The following is an 18,545-nucleotide window of genomic DNA, read 5'->3' as shown; positions in this document are numbered from 1 at the left end:
GTCTTCGATTGCCCTGTTGTGTACAAAAGTGTGAATTAACATATATGTGAAACTGTTGCCTGCTGCACCTTCTTCTCTGTGTGTCGAAGAACCACAACTCATTGTGTCACACATGTTTAAATTTGGTCCAGGTATGTTAATTTCCTTCGCCGTACATTAAATTTAAAACTTTATCAAGCTTCTGTTTAACTCGAATTTGTTGTGTAAAATATTTGATGGAACCTTGTATTGTAATTACAGGTTGGTAAACAGTAACTCAACTTCTTTTGCAATGACTTTTCTTGGTACGTCATTTCCGGAGATAAAATTTTATGTTGATAAAAGTGTGTGCTTCTCTTTAGTACTATTGTTTCAAAAATGTAATTATGGGTACTTTTTTTAGTTTAGTTAAGTGTAGAATTTGTATTTACTATTACCATGTTGTAGTGTATTTATTTGTGGTACAAATTTTGTTTTAAAATATTTGGTAGGTGTTGACCTACTACAGATTCCCATCATCACAATATCTAGCAACTGCAAGTCATTGAATAGAGGTAGTTGGAGAAGTTAAGTCATTAAGTTCTTGTTGTTATATATATGAAGAATGTTTGTTATGATACTACGTACTCTCCACAGTATACGGTGCTTCTTTATGTGGTGCACAATGTCTTTACGTTGTCAAAATGCCTCTGAAGAAACTGTGACCAGCAAGTATCAGGTACCTGTGATTGATCTCATATCTGATGATGAAAAATGTAAGTGTAGTGATAATGAAGTAGCTGGTAGTGAAGTGAAGTACGTAAATGCTGATCAACTTCAAGTTGTCCGTAGAAACTCTAGGAAGAAGGCGAAGTTGTTTCACACATCCTCCGTCCCCGAGTGTCTTGCTCCAAACACCAAAAAACCACTGAATTTGAATGTCGGTGTGAACATCGACTCCAAGGCAAACCAACTCAAATCCCTCGAGCAAGTCTCAAAGATGGCTGTTGTTGTTGTTGAGTTGTCGTCAGATGAGTCCAGTGCATAACTTGTTTATGACAGTAGTATGTGTAGTTATGTCACTACCCTTTTGTTCTCTTGACCGAGTACATTACAATGTGATTACGTATTGTATATTTTGAATCAGTGTATGTATAAATGTGTACTCGAATCTCCATTTTGCACACATTACATGTAATGTGTTTCCCATGTTTATGTATGTAAAAGTGGTTGTATGGTGCTCCAATGTCGAAGTCTTTATTACGTGCACTGTATTTGTATGTAAATAACCAATGGTAATGGTAATAGACTTGTGTTTTTGTTGTACGAGACATGTGTGTAATAATAACCTCAAATATGTTGTACTGTAATTTCTTTTATTCCAATTACATTACAGAAGGATTAAAATTTTGAAAGATTGATCACTGTACAATAGAAAAATTTGACCTATATAATAAAAAATGCTTCGAAAACTGTAATAAACAATCTGGAATTCTCAATTACAAATTTTGAATTTGTACTACGAAGAAGTTTGTACAAAGTAAGTAAACATTATTTGCAAAAGCACAAGGGTATGAGATACAAGCAATTGAATTTGCAGTAGTCTATATAACAAAATATTACGGTCAACAAAAACAACAAAAGTTTTACATTGATCATTTTTAGTACAACACAAATGCAACCAATTTTCAAAATAACAGATTACAACATCCATGTCACCCAAAATTACATATAACTAAGCCACGGTTGCTCATAAAGTGTAGAACCATTGCTCAAAAATAACAGATTACATTTTCCCTTTCCACCAACAGTACCAAAAAATAAGTTAAGGCTCATCAACAACTCAAAAACCATTGTTCCCCACCAAACTTAAACTTAAATTTGTAACCATTACTCACCACACAACAACCTCTTAACCAAAAAAATCCTTCCCCGATCGCCAAGTCTTTTGAAAAGTGCCAAGTCGTTATGGTTGTTGAATAACAACTTAGCTGCAGCAACTTGTTCATCTTCGGAAAGGTCGGTAATACCCTGCAATGCCTCCAAAACAGTATCTTGAACATCGGACAGTTTTTCGTCGGCTGAAAATTCCTTGATCAGTTGTGACATCGTGTCTTTTGTTATGTGACCGAGGTTGTTGATTGCCTCGACTATTGATTCATTTTGCTCATTAATGTGCTTCCTTTTCTTACTTTTAGAAGACGTACCTGCCTTTGTATTAGACGTTGGCGTATGCGTTTCAGATATTGAATCATCAACAACATCGAACGAGAGATATGTAGGACTCTCGCCAATGAATTCTCCGTTTGGAACTTCTTCACCGAGGTTAAGAACTTGTTGTAAAGCATTCTCAAAAGTCTTTGAATGCTCTCCAGTAGCTCGATCGTTTCCGAAGATTTCAGCCCAATCATTAAAATGTGTCCACTGCTTATGCCGCACTGCTCTAAAACTTGGGTCATGCTGCATCAATCATGAAGGGAAGGAGTAATCGGTACACTTGTATACATTCAGGTCAAAGTACTGGAGAATACATACCTTGACAATGGAATCCCAAGTCTCGTCTGTAGCATCGATCGTGTTATCAGTATCATTCCAACCGACTCCACTCTTGGACAACAACGTCACCAAACTACTATATGTCTTCTTCCACACATGTATTTTCGAATTTATATGAGGATTCCCACGTATATTTGTTCCTGGTATTGTCGTCTGCATTGCATTCTCCAACAAAGTCAAATAACCTGCTTTAAAACCATTCTCACTTTTCCATCCCTTTGTCATAACTTCTTTCAGTCACTGTATTAACGCATCTTCTTCACGACCACTCCAACTTCACCGTGTCTTGTCGGGTTTCTTGCACCTCGCAGTGCCGCTACCAGAAGTTGGTGCACTATCCATGATTAGATGAAAGCTGCGTGTAGTTATTCTGTCAACAAATGAACATTAGATAAGTACATGTGTTAGTAGTAATGATTGAAATAATTAGGAATGTTACAAATTGAAGCTTTAACATTCACATTGAAAGATAACTGTTGCAAAGTCAACGGGCTGGAAACAAAGTTCTGGCAATCACACTTCTTAATATGAAAACAAGTACAACGGCACAGTTACAGACAATATATAAAGATGTTCAACTACACAAACGAAATGATTACAACAGAAGGCTATAATTGTAGGTGTTCCACATGGACATTGCACACTGATCTCGCCAATTAACCCAATCGTTCGACGACTCAAAACTGCTTATGTACTCATTACGTGTATCATCAATGGGACTGCCAACTTCTGTTGGAAACTAAATTCTGGAGTTTGACAAAAACATAAATCAATCGATTAAATCAACTAATATGCGAAAGCAAATTCGGCAGCTGGACTGATCAACTGAAATCAGCTGACACAAACTGATCAGTTGAGAACTGATCAGTTAAAACATTCAGCCGAAAATATTAAAGTCTCTCAACTGAAGATACCTCGGAAAAGATCATTCAACAGACATAAAGACATATCAGACAGCAACTGAATATGGAAAGCCGCACCACATAGAACAACGTATTTCGGCTATTGAAATTAAAACGCCGTTTTACAATCAATAATGAAGTAGCAATCAAGAACACTGTCCAAGAAATGATGAAGTGGCAATCAACGGATACATAAATTCAAAAGTTACCGTTGAAAGATAAGTCTATAAATATGACTAAAGAGCAGTTGAAGAACGACGACGATCTATCAATCTCAAACTTGCTATTACTCTGTCAAAATTTCAGCTCACTCTTATTAGATCTATTCGTAGCAATCAAGGCTACAAGTTGAGCAAACTAGCACTCTGTAATATTGATAATTCAATAAGTGCTAAGTTCAGTTACTCACATAGATCATTGTATTATACTAAGAGTTTCAGTTTAGGCAGTATATAAGTCCTAACTGAAGTGGGTCTGTACAAGTGTTGTACTCGATCAAAGTCTTTTAGTGAATATCCTATCCTTGAGATAGAAGGGGTGACGTAGGAGTTATTCAAATCTCCGAACATCCAGAAACATATTGTGTTGTCTTTACTTCAGTTTTTCATTTTCAGTTAGATACTCTATCTTTCAATCAGTTTACTTTCCTCAACTGATTATTCAGTTTAACTGATTGTTATTGACCGACGGGATACTTAGTTCAGTTTGTAATAAAACTGAACTACCTTTTTCGAAGAACATTTAAATTCCTAGAAGTGTTTATTCAACTCCCCCCTTCTAAACACTCCTTAGTCAATAACCGATCCTATCAAGTGGTATCAGAGCAGGGCATATCCTATCAAAGACTATCTATACTCAATCTGATCACTATGTCCTCATTCAACAAGATTCCTATGTTCTCCAGAGAAGATTTCGATGACTGGAAAATCAGAATGCAGGCTCATTTAGCTGCACAAGACGATGACATGTGGTACGTTATAACAGATGGACCCATGAAGATTTTGAAAGCAAACACAGCTGTTGCTATTACTGAAGGGGCACCTCACCGAATTGAAAAGCCCAGAGATGAGTGGACAACTGAGGACAAGAGAAAGGCAAATCTAGACAATGTTGCAAAAGACATATTGTATAAGACACTGGACAAAGTAACGTTCAGTAAAATCAAAATGTGCAAAACCGCCAAAGAAATTTGGGAGAAGTTAATTCAACTTTGCGAAGGCAATGAACAAACCAAAGAAAACAAACTTTCAGTTGCTGTGCAGAAGTTCGACAACATCAGAATGAAGATGGGAGAAACAATGCATGAATATGATGAAAGAACTAGCTGTATCATCAACGAACTGAATGCACTTGGAAAAGTGTATACAAATAAAGAAGTAGCGTTGAAAGCAATCAGAGGACTTCCCAAAGAATGGGATGTCAAAACTATGGCAATGAGGGAATCCAAAGACCTAAACAAAGTTGAACTTCATGATTTATTTGCTGACCTGAAAGCATATGAGCTTGAACTTCAAACTCGAGAAGGAGAACCATCTACCCCAGCAGCAACTACTGCCTTGACTGCTGTTAGAAGTGAACCAACTGGTTCAGTTGAGAAAGCTGCTGATCAACTGAGCAATGATGCTATGTCACTATTTATTAAGAAATTTGGAAGATTCATGAGGAAAAATCAAGGAAATTTTCAGAAGAATTATAAAAGAAACAACTCCAGAGAAGAGTCTAATGTATGTTACAACTGTGGCAAATCGGGTCACTTTATTGCTAACTGTCTCAAGCCTAAAAAGGACAATCAAGCCTCAACTGAAAGAAAGAAGAAAGTGTATGAGCATAAGAGGAGATCTAAGGATGACAAGAAGCCTTACAGAAAGAAACATGAAGGACTTCTAGCTGAAGATAGCAAAGCCAAATGGGCAGAAACTGACAGCGAAGAGTCGGAACCAGAAAGTTCTTGCAGTTCTAGTGAGGATGAGGAAGAAGTAAAATGTCTGATGGCTGATAACATAGAAGATCAATCAAGCGATCAGCAGGTATTTGATTTTAGTTCAACTGATTTTACAAGAGAAGAACTCATCTCAACTCTTCATGACATGTTCAGTGAGTATCAAAAGCTTGCTTTATTGTTTGAAAAAACCAGAGCAAAGCAAGATGATCCCAAAGACGATAAAACAAAAACTGATGAATCAGTTGATATGTTGAGTCTGAAAAGGGAGATTGCTGAACTCAGAAATGAAAGAAGCAGGGATCAATTAATGATTCAAAAATTGTTGCTTGAAAATTCAAAGCACAATGAGCTTATTCAGGCTTGGAACAAATCATCTAAAACTTTAACTAATATACAGAATTCTCAGAAATCAGTTGATGATAAAACTGGTTTGGGATTCTGTAGTAAAGATGATTCGTCTTCCCAAGATACTCAACCAAAACTGAATATGAACAAAGGGAAATATATTCACTTTGTAAAATCAGTTATGGTACAAGAACAAGCAGAGCCGAGTAAACTGATTGAACAGCCATCTCAGAATATGAATAAAGGCAAGAGATGTGGCATTGGATATAATCCAAAGGGTGAGACTGACTCATGGAGTCAGCAACTAAAAACTCTCAGCAGAAAATATTCAAATAGCTACTCAAACTACTACAACAGTAAGCCAGTTCAGAGAAGATATCGGTTGAACAATCAGTTGAAAAAGGGCAAAACACATGTTGTATCATCCACACACCATACACCAAGCACACACAGATAAGGAAGGACCATATGGAATACAGCAACAGGACGGTCAGTTAGACTGATTCAAGTCTGGATTCCTAAAGGACTAATCAACTTTGGACCCAAATAGAAAAGGGTACCACAATCTTATCTTGTGTTTGATTGCAGATAGCAAGTACAAGCATTGGATCAATATGGTATTTGGACAGTGGATGCTCACGACACATGACAGGAAATTCAAATTTATTATCTCAACTGGTCAAATACACTGGTCCAAACATCAGTTTTAGAGATAACTCCAAAGGTAAAACTCTGGGTAAGGGTAAGCTTATCCATGGTAACTTCACCATTAATGATGTTTTATTAGTCGAGAATCTTAAGTATAATCTGATAAGCATTAGTCAGTTATGCGATAATGGATTCTCAGTTCAGTTTGACAAACACTCTTATTCAGTCAAAAACTCAACTGAAGAGATTATTCTAACTGGTAAAAGAAGTGGAAACACTTACAAAGTCAGCTGGAATGATCAACCTTATGCACCAGTATGTTTTATTGCCTCTAAATCATCTCAAAACTGGTTGTGGCATAAAAGGTTAAATCATTTAAATTTTAAATCCCTTGCCTATCTGAGTAAGCATGAACTTGTAACTGGTTTGCCCAAAATAAATTTTTCAAAATAAAAACTTTGTTCAGCATGTCAGTATGGAAAACAAGTACGATATTCTTTCAAAAACAAAGGCTGTAAATCTTCATCCCGATGCTTAGAACTATTGCACATGGATCTCTTTGGTCCAATACCAGTCATGAGCTTAGGGGGAATGAAATACACCTTGGTGGTCGTAGATGACTTTTCAAGATTTACTTGGGTTATATTTCTCAAATCCAAAGACCATACGGCTGCACAACTGATTAAACTCTTTAAAAGACTTTTAAATGAAAAATCAGTTGGGATTGATCGAATCAGATCTGATCGAGGAACTGAATTCATTAATCAAACACTTTCAAGCTTTTTAGAAAATACTGGAATCAAGCATGAGCTCTCAGCAGCAAGAACACCTCAGCAAAACGGTGTAACTGAGAGAAGGAATCGGACTCTTAAAGAAGCTGCTAGAACAATGCTTGCTGATTCTGGTATTTCTCAAAAATTTTGGGCAGAAGCAGTAAACACTGCATGCTACACTCAGAACAGATCAATGATTAATAAAAATCACATGAAAACACCATATGAGATCTGGCATGGAAGAAAAAGCATAATCACTTACTTCAAAATATTTGGATGTAGATGTTTTATTCATAACAATGGTAAAAATTATATAAAAGCATTCGATGTCAAATCTGCAGAAGGAATATTCCTTGGATATTCATCAGTTAGCATAGCTTACAGAGTATTTAATAAGAAAACCTTAAATGTTGAAGAATCTGTACATGTTGATTTTGATGAAACGACACTAATTGATAAGCCAACTGATCAAGTTGAGCTAGCTAATCAATTTACAGATATCAGTCTGGAAGATGATGACTCAGACGAAAGTCGTAATAATCAAAATATCTTTCATACACCTGAACCTGAGATATTGGATCAACCAGCTGAATTGGAAGCAAATCTTGACAATCAGTTAGTGGAGCAAACTAATGAGAATCAGTTAACAACTGAATCAGCTCCAATTGAAACTGAGAACATTCAGTTACCTAACGAAGAATTTGCTGACGGTGAAGCAACAAATGCTGAACTTAGATGGAAGACATCACACCCTCCAGAACTGGTAATAGGTAACCCATCTGATCCAGTAAGAACAAGAAATCAGATGCTCAATCTATTTATTAATTCAGCTTTTTGTATCTCAATTTTAAAGCTATCAAATGGATGTGAAAAGTGCATTCCTAAATGGCCCATTACAGGAAGAAGTCTACGTTGAACAACCTCCAGGTTTTGTCAATCATAACTTCCCTGATCATGTCTATTATTTGAACAAAGCGTTATATGGTCTCAAACAAGCTCCAAGAGCTTGGTATGAAACCCTTTCAAAATTCCTAACTGATCATGATTTTTCTGTTGGATCAGTTGATAAGACTTTGTTTAAATTTTCGAAAAATGATCATATCTTACTTATTCAAATTTACGTTGATGACATTATTTTTGGGTCAACTAACCCCAAATTATGCAAGAAATTTTCCAAGTTGATGCAGGATAAGTTCGAGATGAGCATGATGGGTGAGCTGACATTCTTTCTTGGTTTACAAGTGAAGCAACTGGATTCAGGAACATTTATCAGTCAAATCAAATATACCAAGGAATTGCTAAAGAAATTTGGCATGGAATCTTGTTCATCAGCAAGCACTCCAATGAGCTCATCAGTTAAATTAGACACTGATCAAGGGGGAATATCAGTTGAGACGACACTATACAGAGGTTTAATAGGTTCATTATTGTACTTAACTGCTAGTCGTCCTGATATTATGTTTGCTGTATGTATATGTGCAAGATTTCAAGCTAATCCTAAGCAATCACATTTTTCTGCTGCCAAACGTATCTTGAGATATCTTAAAGGCACGGAAAATGTTGGATTATGGTATTCTAAAGACTCGTCTTTCAATTTAGTTGGTTATTCAGATGCAGATTATGCAGGATGCAAGCTTGATCGGAAAAGTACAAGTGGATCATGTCAGTTTCTTGGAGACAGACTGATATCTTGGTTTAGTAAAAAGCAAACATCCATAGCAACTTCCACAACTGAAGCAGAATATCTTGCTGCTGGAAGCTGCTGTGCACAACTACTCTGGATTCAGCAACAACTGAAAGATTATGGTGTTGATGCAAAGGAATCACCAATATTCTGTGACAACACGAGTACAATTGCTATTACATACAATCCAGTTCTTCACTCCAGAACTAAGCATATAGATGTCAGACATCATTTCATCAGAGATCATGCACTGAAGAAGAACATCAGATTAGAATACGTCTCTACGGAACAACAAGCAGCAGACATCTTCACAAAACCATTACCAGAGGCTAAGTTTTCTTATTTCCGAAATATTCTTGGTTTAATTAATTTATCTTAAGATATTATTAGTAATATAACGTCACTAACAGAATTAAGTGCAGAAAATAAGAACACAACAAATTGAGAATAATATTTCACTAAGAATACCAACGTTCCCAATTTACAGAAGAAATCATAGATCCAACTGTATCTAGCCATGCCCTAACCCAATCATTTAACTCATAAATCTTTTCTCAGGTTGTCAATACCTTTTGAAAGACATATCTTTCCATTTTTCTTTTAATTTCAGTTAAGCGAGGGGCTGACTGATCAGTCACATGAACGTGAGTGCTACTGCATGCATCAGAATCAGACATGTTGAAATATTTTTGAACTAATGTGGAATCACATTTTTATCACTATCATCTCATTTATAGGAAAAAGTTGTTGAAGAAGTTGAAGAATCACAAGTCAATTAAGGCATCTCTCACATTTACCGAGGACATTTAAGATATCAGTTGATCATTATCAACTGATAACAGTTTGAATTTTATTAGTTGTTTCATTATCAACTTATGAAAATTAGTTTTTCATCAGTTCATTTATTTACTTATCAAAACTGATGACTGTTAGCATTTCATTAGATCATATAACAGATAATTGTGTGCAGAAATAAAACAAAACGATGCACTAAATATTTTATTCATCCATAAATATTTGAAAGGATTACATTATCATAAGTTTCCTTCACACTAGCTATCCACATATTCATCCAAACAGCTAGTGCTGAGGACGAAGTTTTGGAGAAAATGTGTGAAGAAGCGATGCTGTTAAGAATCTCCAACTCTTTGCGCAACATCAGCTCATAAAGATGGCCTTCCTTAAAGGCATCCACCTCTGCAGAAATCTTTAAGTGCTCTCGCACCTCTCTCAGTTGGGCCATCCGCCTGAACGAAGTAACCTTTCCCGAGTTATACAGGAGCTCGAGCTTCAGTAATTCTTCCCAGTAGGGAAGACTAGCATAGAAAACTTTGTCTTCTATAGCAGCTTTCTGTGCTTCCAGTGAAAAAGGATCAATGTTTGAACTACTTGCTCCTGCCATTTATCTTTGAGTATTTTCTGCTGATGCTTGTGACTAACTTCTCTATTCTTATTTATAGGCCAGGTCAAAGAAGATGAAAGGACACTCCTTTAAAAGACGATTACACTACCAAACCTTGGGATTTTTTTTATCAGGATTATTTTATTTAATGCATCTATTTAGGGGGAATGAAGGTTTAAGAAGTTAACTGAGAAGACAGTTGTTAGTGAATTCTCAACTGAAAGGAATCAGTTTTCCCAAACTGATCGTTCAGTTGATTATTCAACTAATCTTCTCATGAAAGTTAAATAATTAAACCAATTATATTCCACATCAAATGACATGACTGTCTGCTAATTCATGATGAATTTCAGTTTATAACGTGTATACATTTTTAACCACTCATTATTTTACACACACGATTACAGTACACGTACACATATTTTTACTCAAAAATTTTACTGGACTGACACGTGTCCGAAAATTCAAACAGTCATAAAATACTATTTCCCGCTTCATTTCAGTTTTCCTTTACGAGAATTTTATCTTTCTAAAGAACTCTCATTTCTCTTAATTTTTATCTTGATAGATATCACAATTTCTAACACTTTCAAATGGCAAACCAGATTCCAGCACATCTTTTGAACGCCATGGCTATCAACTTCAACTCAATTATGTCAATTACAGACGCTGATGTAAAGAAATTATTTCAGCAACTGGAATCAGCAGGCTTAAAACCCTTTTTGGGTCTCTACGCTCAGGAAATTTATCCCAAAGAGCTTCACGACTTCTATTCAACAGGATTCATCAATTCTGATGAAAACATTGCTGCTACCATCAATAACAAACTAATGATCATCTCTGAAGATTCTTTTGGAGATTTATTTTCACTGCCTTCTGATGGGCTAGCACAAATTTCTGAGATCAAAGCATCGGAAATCGAAGAGATGCAAACTTTACTCTCTGCAGATGGACGGAAAATCTAAGTTTCCGATCCCAAAAAGGAGTTAAAGCACGAGGTGCAACTGCTGGCAGACATTGTAGCCAAAGGGCTTTTGGCGAAGGCTGGGTCGTTTGCTGCTCTGACTCTGGAAAAGTTTCAACTCATCACCGTAATCATGACTGGACGACGAATCAACTGGAAGCATTTTCTATTCACTATTTTGAAGAACATGTTCTCTTCTGCTAAGCAATCCAAAGGTTTTGCTGTCCAGCTCAGTTATCTGCTGAAAAACCAAGGGTTAATTGCTGATGATTCTGACAGATTATCAAGATTCAAGGTGTTCCATGCTAAAAACATTCTACCATCAAAAACCAAATTAGATCTTTCTCCAGAGAAATTCATCAAGATCAAGAAGGAAATTGGGGTGGAGCAAGCTGCTCCCAAATCAGTCAAAGTTGCCAAGACCTTAACAAAGAAGAAAAAGTCAAAACGCAAACTGACTCTCAGTGATCCTGATAGTCAGAAGATTCTACCTCTTCAAATTGTTAAGAAACCAAGGACACTGAAGACCAAATCAGTTGATCATGATAAACCCACATCCACTAATCAGGTAATGGATACAGGAGCTCAAAAGCCAATCCAGGATGTTTTCTCAAAGGAAGTTTCAGTTGCATCCTTAACTGAGGATCAGTTACCATTATCCTCATTTCTGCCAAACATCACTGCATCCAGCAAATCATCAAAACTTCCAGGGGTCAAAGCTCCACTGATTAGTATCTCACCTTACTCTTCTTTGCCATTTGCCAGACCCACCGGAATAATACTCAGAGAAAATATTGACGCAACTACATCAGGATTAACTATCCCACACATTTTGAGTGACTCCAAGGGCAAGAGTAAACTTCAAGAAGAACCCAGACCCTCGAATGCAATTCAAACTCGCATTGACCTCATCTGGCAAGAAGTCAACACATTTGCAGCAGAGAAGCACCAAGTTTTTGAGGAATGGGTCAATTTCAGAGTTAATGTTTTTGCTAAGGAACTGCGCAATAAATCCAAGTTGAAAAGATTTATTGATCTAGAACGACTAGTGTTAAAAACAGTTAAGGCTTCCTCTATTCAGCAAGCTTTGCAAAGGAAGAAATATTTCTTTGACTTATCTCGGGAACAAAAGTTGCAGCAAATAGTTGCTGAACTCAGGCAAAACTTTAATCCCCTTAGTCCAACTGCATTCAACGACAAGGCAGTCTATGCTCAATTGGAAACAGATCTGATAACACTGCAAGCAGAAATTAAATACTGGGAAATGGGTCAAGAGCTGATCATCCCAGAAATATCTCAAAAAATTGCTGAAGAAGCTCCAGCTGACAATTCAACCGCAAACCTAGTCAAGGACCTTGCTGGTTCTTCATCTCAACCAGAAGGTATTTCATCAATTGCTCCATTTCATCCAAGACAGCACCTACAACTAATATTCCTAAGATGTATTCTGAGGCTGAGCTGCAATTGGGAAACATTGATGAAGTCATTCAGTCAGTCGTTCAGGAATTTTCTACAGTTGATCACTCTGCTGATCAAATCAATCCGGAGGTCACTATTGCTTTAAAAGAATCTGTACAACCTTATCTATCTACTGATCCGGTTCACCCCACTAATGAGCCAGATACTTTAATCAATCATCCTTTAGAGGCACCAACTTCAGTTCTTTTATCATCTGCTGAACAGAACCCTCCTTCACCACCTCAGGATCTAGATGAAATCACTGCTGATGATATTCCAGTTCAAGGAGAAGTAACTGAAACTAATATTTCAGTTCAAAATGTTATTGAATCAGTCTCAACTGATCAAACTTTGGTCACTTCTGAGCACATCTCTAAAGAACCAAGAACATCTTATCAGTCTCCTCCTTCATCTTCTTCAGAAGTTGAACTTATCTTGGAAGAAGTTCAGCACTTACAGAATAATATGGAGCAAATGATCTCTACCATCTCCAAAATTCAGAACACACAACTATCTCACACTCTAAAGCTGGACCATTCATGTAGTGCCCAAATTTAATACACGTATAACCCATGCATTCATTTAATTATTAAATCATCTAAATTAATTTTAAATGAGTTTTGGCGATGCATGATTTATTTAAATGCATTATTTTAAATTATCTATGTTTATGTGATGCACGTTAAAATGTCTTTCGAGCTTAATGTTTCAGGCGATTATTCGAGGCGAGATCGAGGAAGAGACCGGTGACGATTGTGACCATTTAAAATATGGTATTTTATTTTAAGTTGAGTTTGGGGGCATTTTAACTAATTTAGTGAGTTTTAGCATTTTTGAATCCTAAATTAATTATTTTGTGAGTTTATGATTTTAGAACTTTTAAAGTCTAGCATGGTGTGTGTTATATTTTAATTAAAGAGTTTTATTTAAAGAGGAGTAAGGATAGTATTTTAATTAAATTGTTATTTGAGTCAACCTTTTTAATTAGCATCTTGATTAGCATTGTTAATTATTAATTAGCAAATTTTACTCCTCCTAATTATCTAACACACGCACACACACATTCTGCACACACTAAACTCACGCAGACACACACACTTTTACACACACCGATGCACGCTCAAACACACACACTTCATCCATTCTAGTTTTATTATTTTGAAAGAGAAAAGGTTAGTGTTCTTGTGCACATAGCAGCCGTCCCCCCCTTCCCTCTCAAATTCCAGCAATTTTCGTAATTTATTTCAAGGAAAATCGGTGCCACGTTCGTCCCGGATCAAACCTCGCTCCATCTCCGCTTCGGTGTCGTCGTACGGTATTTTAAATATCAAAAAGGCACGTATATTCTGTTCTTGCTGTGTCGATCAAGTCATATTATGCGTTGCGTTGATTTTTATGCGTAAAAGTTATGTATCATGTTAGTAGTTTGAGCGGATTATAGATCGGATCAATTTCGAGGGTAAAATTTTTAGATCTAAAACTCGTTTTTACTGTTCATGTCAAAACTGCGATTTTTCTGTTCATATTTTGGGAAAACTTTCAACGGAAAAAACGTAGAACTTTTCGATACCTTCGATTTGATATATGATTCGAAATTTTTGGACGAAAATTGAGTGAGTTATGGCATTTTTCGTGGGACTGCTCAAACTGCGACTTTTACGAAAATTGTGTTCTTGAAGTTATTTGTTGCAGGCTTCGTTGGAAGTCGACGGGTGATTGTTGCTGCGTCTAGGTATGATCGGTATGATGTTGGGTCGTTATTTAACATGTCGTTCGGTGTTGATAGGCACTAGAATGCACAAGAAGTCGTAGGAACCAATTGGTGTCGATTGCCGCGTTTCTTCAAATTGTGTGTATAGTAGGGGAACGTTGTTGTTTGGGTGTTCGTACGAGTTTAGATCAATGCTATGGTGTACTAGGATGGGTCTCGGGGTGTCGTTTCATAGTCCGTGCAACCGAGTCTAGAAAGTTGAGCAAAGCATGTACAGGATTTTTTTTCGTAACTTCGGTTGTCCCGTAGGTACACGGACCCTCACCCGGACCCCCACACGGGGTCCGTGCCTTTGTTCTTTCAGCAAGGTCTAGGACCCGAGTGTACACGGACCCCTACACGGATCCAAGCACGGGGTCCGTGCCTTTGATTCTTTTCAGAGCCTTTTTCCAGAGTCTACACGGACCTCCACCCGGACCCTGGCACGGGGTCCGTGTCCACCCTTCTTTCCGAACCCTTTTACCCGAGTCTACACGGACCCCTACACGGATGTAGGCACGGGGTCCGTGTCTTTCATAAATTGGGGAAAATTATTATAACATGTTGGAGGTTTGATGTCATGGTTTAGTGCAAGGATTATCAAGGTCGTGTCATGGGAAATTTTAGAATGTCCTAAGTAATGAATGAACTTGAGAGTAAGTTTGATTTCTACGTTTAAGTTATGCCAGTTAAGTACGCAATTTATGTTAGTATGTGCAGCAACAGCCCGATCGAAGTCCAACGAATCCCTCAATGCCAAGTAAGTATGTTGACGTGCAAGAAAATATTTTAAGTTTTGAGGTATGCTAAATGTCTTGTGACCAAATTATGTTAGGATTGGAAAGAGTTAAATTATGAACGGGGACCAATCCGCCCGTTAAATTATGAACGGGTTAGATCGTGGTTGTGAAGCGTTAAATTATGAACGTGGATCAACTGGCCTGTTAAATTATGAACAGGGATCTTATGTATGCGGCAGTGAATACGTTCCTGTCAGCCCAGTACTGTGGTATAGTCTGATCAGGCTCTTTTACGTTATGGGTCACTTGCTTTGAAACATGCCTCTACGAAAAATGATCATGTTATGAATGTTTACGTATGCAGTATGTTATGAAAGTTTATGTTGATGGCACGTCTAGTTACGCATGTACGTATGTTCAAGTTTCAAGTTATGTATGCCTTATTTTAAAGTTGCATGCGATTTTATTACTTAGTACTAGTTATCCCAGTTTATACGTGTTGAGTCTTTAGACTCACTAGACTTGATCGATGCAGGTGAGTATGATGAGCAGGAGACAGGAGGTGGCGACCAAGGGGCAGGCTTGGGCTGAGCGGCAGGCCAAACCCGAGGACCGCAAGTTTATGTTTATGCAAACTTTTAAAATACTCTGATGTTTTGATTTGAATGTGAGACGTTTCGAGACAGCGTGCTTTTAACAAACTTTTATTTGGTGATGGATTATTTTAAAGATATTCTATGTATATTGGGTGACGACCGTACGGATGTTGCATTTGATTAAAATTTTAAATTTTTCCGCAAATTTTAAGTAGTAAAAGTACGGTACGTTACAATTCACATGCGTCCAACTTAGAGAAACTGAATAAACTTCAAGCCAATATGGACTCTCTTATTCAAACTGTAAAGGATCTGAAGAAGGGACTAGTCAACTCTCTCTCTACAAATCAGGATGTAAACAGTCAAAGAATTGGGCGACTGGAAACCTTCGTCTCAAAGAAGATAGAATTACTGCAAACTTCTTTTACTACTATGGCCACAAGTATCTCCTCAGATGTAAAACTTCTATCCATCGATGTTAGAAGGCTCTCAGACAAAATGGAGGTATTTGACAAAAAAGGGGAAAGCAGCTGAAGCAACTGATATCATGTGTCCAGTTATTTTATGATTCAGTTGTGCTGAAGAATTAGTTGAAAAATTAATCAGACTATTATTATCAACTGATATCATTTTCTCAGACTTTATATTATCTACAAGGAACCCAGCTATTCTATGATTCAGTTGCGTAATTTATTATCAACAAAGAGCTGAGTCAAATCTCTTGGTTTTGTCAAACACCATAAAGGGGGAAATTGTTGGAAACTAAATTCTGGAGTTTGACAAAAACATAAATCAATCGATTAAATCAACTAATACGCGAAAGCAAATTCGGCAGCTGGACTGATCAACTGAAATCAGCTGACACAAACTGATCAGTTAAAACATTCAGCCGAAAATATTAAAGTCTCTCAACTGAAGATACCTCGGGAAAGATCATTCAACAGACAGAAAGACATATCAGACAGCAACTGAATATGGAAAGCCGCACCACATAGAACAACGTATTTCGGCTATTGAAATTAAAACGCCGTTTTACAATCAATAATGAAGTAGCAATCAAGAACACTGTCCAAGAAATGATGAAGTGGCAATCAACGGATACATAAATTCAAAAGTTACCGTTGAAAGATAAGTCTATAAATATGACTAAAGAGCAGTTGAAGAACGACGACGATCTATCAATCTCAAACGACGACGATCTATCAATCTCAAACTTGCTATTACTCTGTCAAAATCTCAGCTCACTCTTATTAGATCTATTCGTAGCAATCAAGGCTACAAGTTGAGCAAACTAGCACTCTGTAATATTGATAATTCAATAAGTGCTAAGTTCAGTTACTCACAGAGATCATTGTGTAGGTTGTTATTATCTTTGCGACAATGGATATGCTAATGTGGAGGGCTTCTTGACTCCGTACAGACGAGTTAGATATCATAGGGATGCTAGGGGCAATCGTGCATCTGCACCACAAGATCACAAGGAGTTATTCAATTGGAGACATTCACAAGCAAGAAACATTATTGAAAGAGCATTTGGTTTGTTGAAAAAGAGATGAGCTATCCTTTGAAGTCCTTCATTCTACCCCTTGCATGTTCAAAACCAAATAATTCTTGCTTGCATTCTATTACATAATTTAATCCGTAATCAAATGCCCGACGAACATGGTCGGATTAGAAGGCACAACATCAATAAATTTATAAACAACAGTTGTCGAACCATTACAACCAGTAGAAGTTTTCTACGTTTCTCCATCTTGCCAAAACACTTAACAAACGATAAAACATTCAAATTTAGTCGCAGAATAGAAGAATATGAAAAAACTTTTAATAAATCAGACTTCCTCAAGGGAAATCTTCATTGCCAAATTTGAAATTTGAGGGATCTGAGTAATCATACGCATTTCAGTGCAATTGAACTAAACTAAATTATGAAGTACAATTAAAGAAAGAATGAAGAAAATCGCAATCGATAAGTATGAAATATAAAAACGAACACAGTTGGGGCGTAATCCTGTCTTTCCGTCCTCTAACTAATGTATTATGATATCGAACTTTTAATCACGTAAAGGTCGCTGCCGGAGTTCATTACTTACAGCACAACTTCAAGAAAACGTGAGGTGGCAACATTTTGTTCCAAAAAAGGTTTGACAGATAATTATATTATTACAAAGTCAAAAAAATTCTATGTGTTTTGTCAAGATTTTCTTGGCACTAAAATTTACCTGGTAATAGGAACTGTCTTCGGAGACAGTTTGTGAGATGGAAGTGGACTTCAATGGACAGTGATAAGCCTCAACCAAAGAAGACGGCGGCCATTTTCAGTAGGAGAGAAATGAGTGAGAATTTGGAGGTTTCGTTTATATTAGGGCGAAGGGTATTTTTGGCAAACTAACTATTTGTCTAGCGTACTGTACAAATGAGGACTGACAATACCTTCCTCAAATTGAGATTTCAGTCTTGCGTTTTCAAGGTTGAACAGTGCACATTTCACGGGCCCCGGGTTACTAGTGCTTGTATTAAAAAGGTATCAAACACTTGACTAAAAAAGTAATCCTACCCTAATCCTAACAACCAAACGTGGCATAAGAGTATTATTTTTTATTGTGAATATAGGTAGGGTTGATCCGTCTCACATATTAAGATCCGTGAGACGGTCTCACATGAGACCCACTCATTAACTTGTTTTGAAAGATGGATCATTACCTTATTTGTTGTTGGAAACTTTATCTTCTGAGATTGTGACATGATTTTATTGTGCTTGATTTTGTTTAGGATATACATATATTATATAGGTTTATCATATCTAAGATTTTTAAATTGATGATCG

At 36.8% G+C, this 18,545-nt stretch overlaps 1 protein-coding gene across 2 annotated transcripts; it reads right to left on the bottom strand.

Moving 5' to 3' along the window:
- Window positions 1-1,609: 1,609 nt before the first annotated feature.
- Window positions 1,610-18,076, bottom strand: LOC140829819 (uncharacterized). 2 transcript variants are annotated; one of them, XM_073193108.1, is made up of 3 exons: window positions 17,941-18,076; window positions 2,494-2,884; window positions 1,610-2,418 (listed from the first exon to the last, which is right to left on the bottom strand). In XM_073193108.1, exons 2-3 carry the CDS (start codon window positions 2,737-2,739, stop codon window positions 1,849-1,851), a joined length of 816 nt encoding a protein of 271 aa, XP_073049209.1. In that variant the 5' UTR covers window positions 2,740-2,884; window positions 17,941-18,076; the 3' UTR covers window positions 1,610-1,848. The 2 variants fall into 2 exon arrangements, with proteins under 2 accessions (XP_073049209.1, XP_073049208.1); XM_073193107.1 differs by lacking the exon at window positions 17,941-18,076 and having other exon boundaries at window positions 2,494-3,222.
- Between the last annotated feature and the right edge of the window lie 469 nt (window positions 18,077-18,545).

This window comes from Primulina eburnea, chromosome 4 (genome assembly GCF_022965805.1).
Source record: "Primulina eburnea isolate SZY01 chromosome 4, ASM2296580v1, whole genome shotgun sequence".
NCBI classification, from domain to species: Eukaryota; Viridiplantae; Streptophyta; class Magnoliopsida; order Lamiales; family Gesneriaceae; genus Primulina; species Primulina eburnea.
Note: the sequence above shows the minus strand (reverse complement) of the source record. Positions and strands in the feature narration are given on the sequence as shown.

Bases quoted from the DNA above. Each gene is read 5' to 3' on its own strand.
- LOC140829819 (XM_073193108.1), bottom strand. From the start codon at position 2,739: ATGACAAAGGGATGGAAAAGTGAGAATGGTTTTAAAGCAGGTTATTTG. The intron at 2,419-2,493 runs GTATGTATTCTC...TGATTGATGCAG, and splicing joins CTTGGGATTCCATTGTCAAG to CATGACCCAAGTTTTAGAGC.